The sequence below is a fragment of the Pantherophis guttatus genome, chromosome 4 (genome assembly GCF_059756535.1).
Source record: "Pantherophis guttatus breed Tessera chromosome 4, ASM5975653v1, whole genome shotgun sequence".
NCBI lineage: Eukaryota > Metazoa > Chordata > Lepidosauria > Squamata > Colubridae > Pantherophis > Pantherophis guttatus.
In genome coordinates this window covers 153,858,236-153,870,461 of record NC_142066.1, presented here as the reverse complement: position 1 = coordinate 153,870,461, position 12,226 = coordinate 153,858,236, and the positions used below count along the sequence as shown (strand labels likewise).

The 12,226-nt window shown below is 36.1% G+C and overlaps 1 protein-coding gene across 1 annotated transcript in view; it reads left to right on the top strand.

Annotated features, from left to right (window-relative positions):
- Positions 1–12,226, top strand: part of GARS1 (glycyl-tRNA synthetase 1) — a 41,012-nt gene that overhangs the window by 7,301 nt on the left and 21,485 nt on the right. Inside the window, exon 4 of the mRNA XM_087893116.1 lies at positions 31–172. Within this exon, the coding sequence (XP_087749242.1) occupies positions 31–172 (142 nt within the window). The remainder of the gene's footprint in view (positions 1–30; positions 173–12,226) is intronic.

Below are 12,226 nucleotides of genomic sequence, written 5' to 3'. Positions count from 1 at the left end.
TTGTGGATTTGTGTTTGCTGTTTCTTGCAGGAGTAAGTGGCTTGTATGATTTTGGTCCTGTGGGTTGTGCTTTGAAGAACAACATAATACAAGCCTGGAGGCAGCACTTCATCCAGGAAGAGCAGATTTTTGAGATAGATTGCACCATGCTCACACCTGAAGCTGTTCTGAAGTAAGCACAGACCCTCTCGATGTAAAAGCTAGCTTTCCAAATCCTCAATCTCTTTAAACATTTTTAAAAAAATCTTCCCTTATTGCAACTTTCTACAAACCAGGTTCCCCTTCTCAGGGAATAATGATCTCTATTACAAAATGTGATCTGTCTGGCCTAAAATTAAATTGTGTGATTGCATCTGGAATATTATGTATCTTTCCCGTTGCCGCAAAAACAAAGGCATAAAGTGGAATTAAAGATGGTTCCGAGGAGGCTAACTCAGATGATCCAGAGACTGAGGCAGCTTCCCTAGGAGGAAAAATTGCAATATTTGGGCCTTATAATCTGGAAAGGAGGTGGACAAGAGGGGACATGATTTAAGTGCACAAAAATAAGCATAATAGAGATAAAGTGGAAAAGGAGAAGCTATTTTCTTCTTCCCAAAAATATTACAATCAGAAGTCACCCAGTGAAATTGGATGCTGGAAGAATCCAGACAGACCGAAAAAAAAAAATACTATGATAATTCAGCTTTAGAATTCACTGCTGGGACATGCGTTGCTGGTGACCAGTTTAATTGGCTTCATAAAAAGGATTGAACCAATTGATGGAAGACCTGGAGACCAGGACTGTTATTAACCTTGATGGCAGTGGGGCTCCGTTTGAAGGCCCTCTGCTGGGAGACTTGTGGACTTTGAGAGCAGACTGCTGAATTGGATGAGCAGCAGGGCTGATCCAAGCAATAGCAATAACAATAGCATTTAGCTTTAAAGCCCCCTCTAAGTGTTTTACAGAATCAGCCTATTCCCCCCAACAATCTGGGTCCTCTTTTTAGATATATTTTCTCCAGGAATAGTTTTATTAAATTGATAACATTTCTTTCATGCTTGGTTCCGCAACGAATTATATTGGTCCTGCGATTAGATATTTCTAATCCTTTAGAAATATCGATTAGATATTATAATCCTTTATAGCACTCTATGGGTGCTTTACAATGTACAGGTAGTACGCAAGTTACAACAGTTCATGTAATGATGTTCAAAGTTACAACGGCACTGGAAAAAGTGACTTACGAGTGTTTTTCACCACAGCATTCCCACAGTCGTGCTCAAAATTCAGATGCTTGGCAGCTGACACATATTTATGACGGTTGCAGTGTCTTGTGACCTGACAAGCAAAATCAAAAGGGAAGTTAGATTCACTAATTTACTAGTGTCAATAACATAACATCTGCAATGATTTACTTAACTGTGGCAAGCAAGGTTGTAAAATGGGGCAAAAGTCACTAAACAAATATCTTAAATTATCAACAGAAAGTTTGGGGTCAATTCTGGTTGTAAGCTGAGGACTATCTGTAAAAGCATTATTTGCATATTGCCCCCAACAATTTGGGTCCCCCATTGTACCAAACCTGGAAGGCTGAATCAATCTTGAGTTGGTCAGGATCGAACTCCAGGCTTTGGGAATGCAGTGTTTGCCTGCAATACTGCACTTTAACCACTATACCACCAGGGCTCCTTATTAATATAATATGCACAAATATCTAAGGCTGCTGTCATCAACTTGGTGTTATCCACATGCTAGCGTAGCCATTGTCACCTACATCTAGCAAAAATTATTCATGATACAGAAACTAGTGTCACAAAATATCATGGGAAAAAATGATTTATGAGCCTTAGTGGCTCAGTAGTTAGAATGCAGTATTGCAGCCTAACTCACTGCCACAGCTAGCAGTTGTATCCTGAGTGGCTCAAGGTTGATTCACTCAGCCTTCTGTCCCTCTTTTTTTAAATCAAGTTTTATTGGTCCCCCCCCCACACACATTCACCCACATCTTTTTTGAACAGAGTATTGGCCATATCTTACCTTATACAATTTATCAAATTCAAATACATTTTACTCAATTACAATTTTTGCCACAATTTTCTTTTTTCCCTTTTTAAAATCATATCTCAATATTTCTTTGCTTACTTATATAAACAACATCTTCATTCGACCTCAATTTCTAATTTTCCTGCTTATTCATATTTATTCTCTTTTATTTTTTAACCATTCATTCTTTATCTTAGTATATTTATATATGTTCGGGGTTCCCTTTCTTCCATTTCATCTTTTTTGTTGTACAGCAATCTTCTCAATCCTGCCATCTCCCTCTCTTCTTTCCTTCTTACTTTCTTTTTCCCTCCTCTCCTGCTCCTCTCTACTTCCTCTTCCTTTCTCCTTCTCCTCCTTTCTTCCTCTCTGTCTAGCCCTCTCTTCTACTCTGATTTCCCCTCTCTTCCTTCCTCCCCTCTCTTCCATCCCTCTCTCTTCTTCCCTTCTCTTCCATCTCTCTACTCCTCTTTCATCTCTCTCTATTGCTGTATTTATTTTCAATTTAATATTTTTCACTATGGAGTCCAGGCAACCCCAAACTTTCTCATTTATTAAAAATATTACTCGAAATTCCCCTCCTCTTTTTAATTATTAACAAATATTTCAACTTATTGCATTTTTTCCTTGAAACCTTTGTTTTTTTTTTATTGAAAAAGTTTTCAAATACAAATTTCCCCCCCCCTTTTTCCCCCCTCTCCCTCCCCCTCCCTAACCCCCCCTCCCCACCCATCCCCCCTGTGACTTCTTCATAACAAAAAAAAACCTAGTTCATAACAGCTTACTTACTCCCTCCTCTAGATATTGACCTTTACTTACTAAAAATATTATTAATATTATAATTATAACATCCCCCTTTATCCATACATTTCAGAAAAGAGAAAAGAAAGGAGAAAAAAAAAAAGACATTATACTATGACATTATAGAATAACTTCTCCACTTTAAAACTATACGATAAGTCCTACTTTAACATTTAATCTTCTATATATATTACTATAACATTTCAAAGCGGCCTTCCCCATAAAATCTAGTTTAACATTTATTCCACTCTATCCATTTCCTCCACTCCCCTAAATATGTCACTTAAAAATCCCTTTTCTTAGACTAATCAATCTACTAACTAGCTTATTCACCCACTATCATGCAAAATTACCATACACAACATTTCTTAATATCTTTGATTCACTGCCCACACTACTTAAAAATATATGTCTATATTTTCCATTATATCTAAATATAAAAAAAGAAAATACAATGACTTTAAATTTATAATCCATATAGTATCTTCTTTGAGGTCTTTCCACTGGATTGGTACCAACATCCATAATCGGGTAACATAGCTTGCTGGTGCAACAGTTTATTCAGGATCTTCAATCATATCTGCCCCCATCAGTAGTAAATATCTTCTTATATGTATAAAAGTAAAAACAACCACCCGAGTGACATTATAATTATATTCCATATAGTAATAATTGTGGGTTTCATCAGGATTATTGATTCCCATCATCGTAGTGGGTAACAACCCGATCTTCTGCATGCCCCAGCATAATTCTCTTGCCTTGTGATTCAAAATAATATAATATGTTTATCAACACAAAAAGAAATTCCAAAATGGATAATTCAAATCCATCAGTTTAAGGCTCGTTTCACGTCCCCAGATTACGGCCATGCAGAGATCTGCCACAATCCTCAGGATGATATTAACCAATACGTCGCCTCTTGTGTGTTTACACATAATCATTCATATTTTAAAGTCACTGGCTTCACTGTTGCCTGATTTAGAAATTTCTATTTTTATGCCACCTATTTCTTTTTTTCTTTTCTTTTTGTGGGTTTGGTTTCCATCCTGGTTTCCTTTCTACAAATTGTGTATCATCTGGTCGGTTTTTATTCTGCTTTGTAGATTGGTCTTGTTGGTTTTGTTTTTGTATCTCATGTTTCTTTTTTATCCCTTGTATATCCCCTAATTGGTTTCCATGCTTATCCTTGCCTTGATAAGTCATCACATTAAGGTTAGATGCCACTTCTCTCAAATTTGTAGATAGTCCAGCTGGGGTATCCAATAAATCCAAAGGCAATTCATCTGGTACAGTCTCTGTAATTCGATATTTTACCTTTATTTCCGGCTCCTTCTGCTTATCCTGTATTATATCTGAAGATGTTAAGTTCATTTTCAACCTATTTTGACAAAATTCTTCCGCTCTTTCAACAGTATTTAGCTGATATCTTTCTCCTTGGTATCTAAATATAATACCAACTGGGGCGTCCCACCTGAATGGGATATTTCTCTTTTTTAACTCATTCACCAGAAAACCAAATTTCTTCCTTTCCATCAATATCTTAGGTGGGAGTTCCTTGTAAATCCAAATCTTTCTTCCATACAATTGCAAATTAGAATTGAAGGAATTTTGCACGATATTATTCCTAATTTCCTTATCTGTAAAATAAATCACCACATCTCTAGGCAATTGCCTTTGCTTGGCAATCCAGGAGTTAATTCGATAAACTCTGTCAATCCTACAAAACACTTCGTCAGGTTGAACCTTTAGAATCCCAGCTAGAAATTCAGAAGATATTTTCCTTAAATCATCTCTATTATTTTCCTGCAAACCTCTTAATCTTATCGCATATTCTGTGAAATTATATTGTACCATTAAAATCTCTTTTTCAATCTTCTGTTGCAGATTTTCTGCATTACCATACTTTTGATCAGCATCCATTTTAGGTTTTTCTTCTAAGCTATTATCCTGAGTGTTTGTCAGATCATTTTCAATTTTTTGAATTCTATTGTCCAATTTATCTTGAATTTCTTCCATTTTAGACTCTAGTACATTAGTATTTGTGTCCAACTGTATCATAAATTCTGTAAAACCATTAGCCACTTTTGAGAATTTTTTGTCCAAAGAATCAAACTTGGATTTCACCAATTCTTTAATTTCCTGCTTAAATTTTTCAAGTTGCTGATTCACAATCTCCTCCCTTCTTTCAATCTCCTCTATAAAAAATTCTATTATATTAAAATCAGGTTTCTGAGACTGAAGAATTAAGACTTGTTCCTTTAAGTTATTGGTGGGGGAATCCCCCCCCTTCTTGTTTATCTGACTTTATGAGTCTCAGTGCCATGTTTCCGCCCAGGCAGGCTTTGTTAAAAAAAAAGCAAGCAAGAAAAAAAAAAAGGACTTCTTTCCAATCAACAACAATATCAAGTCTCCAAGGGAAGAAAAAGAGAAAAAGACACAGGAGCGAAGTTTTGTCTACAAATGTAGCCAGTGGTATTTATTCCGCTACATTGTGGTAATAGAAAACGAAAGGACTTTCCCTTTCAGCCACTCCTCCAGCCGACGCCATTTTAAAAGGCTTTTTTTCCTCTTTCTTTTCCTCCTCTCTCTTAAGTAATTTTTTTAAAAATTCAGTAAAATACTTGCGATTCAGTATTACAGGTCCAGCTCACATTTTCTTTGAGTAGTCTGTTAAATTTGCAGGCTTGCTTTTGACGCCTGGCTCTGCATCAGCAGAGGTCTCCCAAAGCCCGGAGCAGCGGCTGGGGATACGGGGCATCTCATCCGCTCCGTCCCAAAAGTAAAGGAAAAACTTTTGGGACTCCGCAGAGAGTTCTACCCACCCCTGCCGGCTCTATCTCAGTTTCCTCATGGAAACGGAGTTTTTTCGAGCCGCCATTCCGTTGTGAAGGCGGCTCTGACAGGCGATGGAACCTGACGATCCCAAAGGAACGTCTGGCAGCGACAAACAGCAAACCAGAAGTCCCTTGAAACCTTTGTTAAAATAATCTTCCAACCCTTGCTTTTTCTCCTTTAACAATGTATTTCTTCTGTTTTACTTCTTAGAAGTCTATTATTTACATCATTTACTAACATTCCATTTTTATTCCATTTTACATTTCAATTCCCATCTTAATTTCAATTAATTCTTTTGTTGCTTTTATTTCTCTCCACTTAGTGCTTCCTCCAACATCAAAAACAGTTCATTTTTTTTTCACATTTCTCCTTTTTCTTTCCAGATAGTGTCCAGTTCAAATGCTCGCTTGAGCCATCACAATCTCAGTCCTCGTCCTCTCTGCTTCTCTTAATCTTTTCAGCTGTAAAGTCCTACAGCTCTTTCCCACGATCTCTCCTCCAGCAGATGTCTCTGTTCAATTCACAACTCTTTTGGCAAGAATCCATTTTATAGCACCAGGGGAACGCCCGTTTCCTCTCTTCTGAGTTAAATCTTTTTATTTATTTATTTTTTTATTGCAAAAGTTTTACAATTACATTTTCACCCCACTTTTTCCCCCCCAACCCACCCCTCACTCCCCACCCTAACCCCCCCAAACCCCCCCTGACCCTCCCCCCCTGACTTCCACAGAATATAATCCCATCAAAATCCCCTTTTTTATAAAACTTGAACTCCTCAAACCCCCTTATAATTTTTTTCTCTTCACAATTCATACATTTCTATTTTTATATAATACTTTCAATGAAAAGCTATTTGATACTTCCTAACTTGGTATTTATTCTGCACATAACCTATCCATTTTTTCCATTCCCATTCATAAGTCTCTTGTGAGCGATCTTTTAAATATGCTGAAATCTTCGCCATCTCCGCAAAACTGGCCATCTTCAAAGTCCATTCTTCGATAGTGGGTAAAGCTTCATTTTTCCAATATTTACCTATCAATAATCTCGCTGCTGTTATCATGTACAATATCAACTTAGTTTCATCCAATGTAAAACCCTTTACTATACCCAATAAAAACAATTGTGGAGAAAATTGAATTCTTTTCTTCAAAACATTCTGCATAACCCACCATATTTTTATCCAAAAAGCCTTAACTTTCTTGCAATTCCACCAAACATGGTAATATGTAGCATCTAAACAATCACATCTCCACCATTTTGGCTGAACATTAGGATACATGCAGGATAATTTCTTGGGATCTAAATGCCATCTGTAAAACATTTTATAGAAATTTTCCCTCAAATTCTGCAATTGTGTAAATTTAACATTCTGAACCCATATTTTCTCCCATGTTTCCATCATTACTGGTTCTGCAAAATTCTGTGCCCATTTAATCATACAATCTTTAACCAATTCAGTTTCTGAATCCCTTTCTAACAAAACATTGTAAAGCCTTTTAATATGCATTGGACCTTTCTCTTTTATATGTCTAACCAGTTCTTCCTCATGCAACATAATACCAGTTTTTTGGTCCTCTTTCCATCTCAATTGAAGTTGATTATACTGTAACCAAGTTAAGTTAATCCCTTCGTCCAACAGTGTCTCTAATGTCTTTAGTTGCCATCTGCCCGCATCTGTAAAAAGAACTTCTTTATATAAAAACCCCCGAGTGACATTATATTTGTATTCCACATAATATGACCAAGATCCAGCCATAATGGTATTTTGTAATCCCATTTGAATCGGTGCTTCTTCCAAACTCTCATCAAAGAATCTCTAAGTATATGGCTTTTAAATACTTTGTCCACTTTGTTTTCGTAAAATAAGTAAGCGTGCCAACCAAGTTCAAGATCAAAGCTTTCTATATTCAATATTCCAGTCTTTTTCCTCCCAAACCAATCGCTTGCTTGAGTCAAAGCTGCTGCCTCATAATATAACTGTAGGTTTGGAAGTTTAAGGCCTTCCCTTTCTGGAACATCTTGCATAATTTTTAGTTTCACTCTCGGTTTTTTCTCGTTCCAAACAAACTTATTCACTCCACTTTGCCATTCTTTCAGTTGTTTATCACTTTTAAGCACCGGAATCATTTAAAACAAAAAAAGGAATCTTGGCAAAATGTTCATCTTAACTGCTGCTATTCTTCCAAGTAACGAAAGCTGCAGTTTTTTCCAAGTCTCCATATCTTTTCGTACATCTCGCCATAACACCTCATAATTGTTTTCAAATAGTTTCATATTTGATTCTGCAACCTGAACTCCTAGATATTTAACCTTTGGTACAATCTCAAAACCTGCCCTCCTTTCAAGTTCATGTTTTCGATCTTGTGTCATATTTTTAACTATCATCTTAGTTTTTTTCTGGTTCAGTCTAAATCCTGATACTGTACCATAATCTTTTATGATGTCTTTCATCAGGATTATTGATTCCATCGGCTGTGTAAGGGTAACAACCAGGTCATCTGCAAATGCCCTTATTCTGTAGTCCTCTTGCCTTATCACTATACCTTTCAAGCTGTTTGAATCCCGTATTGTATTCAACAAGACTTCTAGTGTTAAAATAAATAACAAAGGGGATAACGGACAACCTTGTCTTGTTCCTTTTTCAATATTAAAATCTGTTGTTAAATTTCCATTAATAATAATCTGTGCCTTTTGCTCTTGATAAATTGCTGAAACCGCCAATATAAATTGATCTCCAAAGTCCATCTTTTTAAAAGTCTTTAATAGAAAATTCCAATCCACTCTGTCAAAGGCTTTCTCCGCATCCAAGAAAACCAGCACTGCAGGGATCTGTTTATTCTTCTCAAGATATTCCAGTAAATCTATAACTTGCCTTACATTGTCCTTCATATATCCACGTATTCTTTCATCTGCTGGATTTTTGATAAGTAACTGTTCTTTTTTCTTTATTTCTGCTTCAATTTCTAATCTTTTCTTTTGTCTATTCAATTTATGTTTAGAGTTCATTTGAATGAGTACCCCTCTCATATACGCTTTACTCGCATCCCAAACAATTTCAATAGGGGTACCCTTGTTCAAATTAATTTCAAAAAATTCTTTCATCTGCTTCTTAAATTCTATTATATTTTTTTCATATCTAAACAAATTTTCATTTAATCTCCATGATCTTCTCTCAATTTTTCCAATCTCAATTTCTATCCATACTGAGCTGTGATCAGATAAAGTTCTTGGAAAAATTTTAGTTCTTTTTGTTTTAACAAGTAAATCATTTGATAATAAAATAAAATCAATCCTTGAAAAAGATCTATGTCTATCAGAAAAAAAGGTATAGTCCAAATCTTTTGAATTATATATTCTCCAAACATCTTTTAATTCTAAATCTTCTTTCATATCAAAAAAAGTTTGTGGTAGTCTAATCCTTGACTTCGCCAGACTTTTTTTATCTAGTTTAGAGTCAATTATTCCATTCCAATCTCCCATAATCAAAATAGTTCTATAATCCCATTGCAATATTTTAGTATGCAAAATTTTATAAAAGTGATCCTGTTGTTGGTTAGGAGCATAAATTCCAATCACAAGAATTTGACCATGTACAGTATACAGTTCAATTGCTACAAACCTACCACCTTCATCCGCTTCTATAATTTTAGCTGATAATCTTTTATTTATATAAATAACCACACCGTTCTTTTTTTCCAAGTTTGAAGCTATAAAATGTGTTCCTAATTTTGAATTTATCAAATATTTTTGATCTTGCATTCTGATATGAGTTTCTTGTAAACAAATTATATCATTATTAAATTGTTGCAAATATGTAAATATTTTCTTTCTTTTCTGTGGTGAATTCAGTCCATTCACATTCCAAGACAAAAACTTAACCATCATGTATACCTTTTTGAAGCGACGAGCAGAATTGCCGGATGTCTTCCGAGGCCACCAACTTTGCTCTCCCCATGGCTGCACTATATTCTGTAGTACTCTTAGCTCCTTTTTTATATTGTTGTGCCTTAGCTCTTTCTTGCAGTTGTTTTTCTTTGAGTTGTTTTGAAACTGCACGAGTTATTCGCTGGTCTTTAGCTTCAACCATACGAGCTAGGTCCAAAGCCACATCTCTTGTAGTCAAAATTGGAGAGGGTTCTAACAGGGGCTCCTCCAGAAAACCTCCTACAGCACCCTGCGCTTCTGTTGGATCTAATTCAACTTGCTTAAGCTGCATTTCCAACTCTTGCTGGGGTTGCTTCTCCTTATCACTCTCCTTTATCTCCAATACAGTAGATGAACGTGGAGATGGTGATCTCTCCTTAAAAACAGTATGGTAAAAATGTTTCATATTTGATTCTGCAACCTGAACTCCTAGATATTTAACCTTTGGTACAATCTCAAAACCTGCCCTCCTTTCAAGTTCATGTTTTCGATCTTGTGTCATATTTTTAACTATCATCTTAGTTTTTTTCTGGTTCAGTCTAAATCCTGATACTGTACCATAATCTTTTATAATGTCTTTCATCTGGATTATTGATTCCATCGGCTGTGTAAGGGTAACAACCAGGTCATCTGCAGATGCCCTTATTCTGTAGTCCTCTTGCCTTATCACTATACCTTTCAAGCTGTTTGAATCCCGTATTGTATTCAACAAGACTTCTAGTGTTAAAATAAATAACAAAGGGGATAACGGACAACCTTGTCTTGTTCCTTTTTCAATATTAAAATCTGTTGTTAAATTTCCATTAATAATAATCTGTGCCTTTTGCTCTTGATAAATTGCTGAAACCGCTTGTATAAATTGATCTCCAAAGTCCATCTTTTTTAAAGTCTTTAATAGAAAATTCCAATCCACTCTTGTCAAAGGCTTTCTCCGCATCCAAGAAAACCAGCACTGCAGGGATCTGTTTATTCTTCTCAAGATATTCCAGTAAATCTATAACTTGCCTTACATTGTCCTTCATATATCTACCCTCTATAAATCCCGCTTGATCATCATGAATCACCTCTTGAATTACTGGCATCAACCTGTTGGCTAGTACTTTTGCATAAATTTTATAATCATTATTCAGAAGAGATATTGGTCTATAGTTCTCAGATTTTTTAGGACCTGCTTGCTCTTTTAGTATCAAAGAAATATAAGCTGTTTTCCAGAATGTTCCGCTTTTTCAACAGTATTCAGTCGATATCTTTCCCCATGATACTTCAAGATTATGCCATTTGGGGCATCCCACCGAAATGGAACCTCTAATTTGTTTAATTCCTTTACTAAAAAACCAAAATCTTTTCTATCTTTCAACATCTTTGGCGGTAATTCTTTATAAATTCCAATTTGAGTTCCCTCCACTTGCACAGAGGAAAGAAAAGATTTTTGCAAAATATCATTTCTCATTCTTCTATCTGTGAAGTATATCACCACATCTCTAGGTAATTGTCTTTGTCTGGCCACCCACGAATTCACTCTGTAAATTTTGTCTATTTTGTAAAAAAATCTCATCAGAATTAATTTTTAACAACACAGCCAAGGCATCAACACAAACCTGTCTCAGATCTTGCCGATCACTCTCCTTAATACCTCTAATTCTTATGGCAAATTCCATGGACCGGAATTGCATCATCGTGATTTCGTCTTCAACTCTCTGCATTTTATTATCCACATCAGCAATTTTAAAATCAGTGTCCTTTATTTTAACATTCACTTCTGATTTAAATTCTTCCAATTTAGAATCCACTTTAATAATAATTTCTGACAGGCCAGAAACCACATTTGATAATTTATCAGTCACCTTGTCATAATTCTCTTTCACCAAATTTTTCATTTCACTAATTTCCTGCTTGATTTCTTGTTGAGATTTTTGAAATTTATCATCCATTTCCTGTTGAGATTTTTGAAAATTATCATCCAAAGCCTGAGTGATAAATTTTTTTAAATTTTCAAAGTCAAACTGCTGTTCAGGCTTGTGTGTGGGGGATCCCCCTCCTGCTGCCTTGCTTTCCTGTTTTTTTGAAGCCATTTTGCCACGTAGGTTAGATTTTTTAAAAAGGGAAATCCTTTTTCCTCTTCCAGCACCACAAAGTCCTCTAAAAAAGTCCCCCAGTTTTAGTCAGATTAGAAGTAGAATTAGACTGTGTAAGATCAGCTTGTTTTAAAAAGGGATTTCCCCCCCCCTCTTCTCCTGTGCTTGCTACAAGCAACGCAACAATGTAGCTTGTTGAAATAGCTTTAAGAAATCACTCTCCCTTTCAACTTGTTAACGCTGGAGCGGCGCCATCTTTTCAAGCCGCTTCCGCTCGTTTTAGTTTTTAATCAAATCGGGAAGTCACAAAGAAAAGAGAATACTTGCAATTTCTTGGTTTCAGGGTTCAGGTTTTTTCCTTCGCTAGTTGATAAAGTTAATTTCAATCAATTTCCGTGTTTGCTGCTGCCGGCTTGCTCTGCAGAAAGCAGAGTCGTCCCACGCCGTTCGGAGTCTTCGCAAGTTGAGAGGGAGCCGCGCCTGTTTCCTCCCCAGTAGCAAACTTCTGGGGGCTCACAGGGGCTCGACCTGCGCCTTGCTTACTCTCTCCTTCAAATCCTGC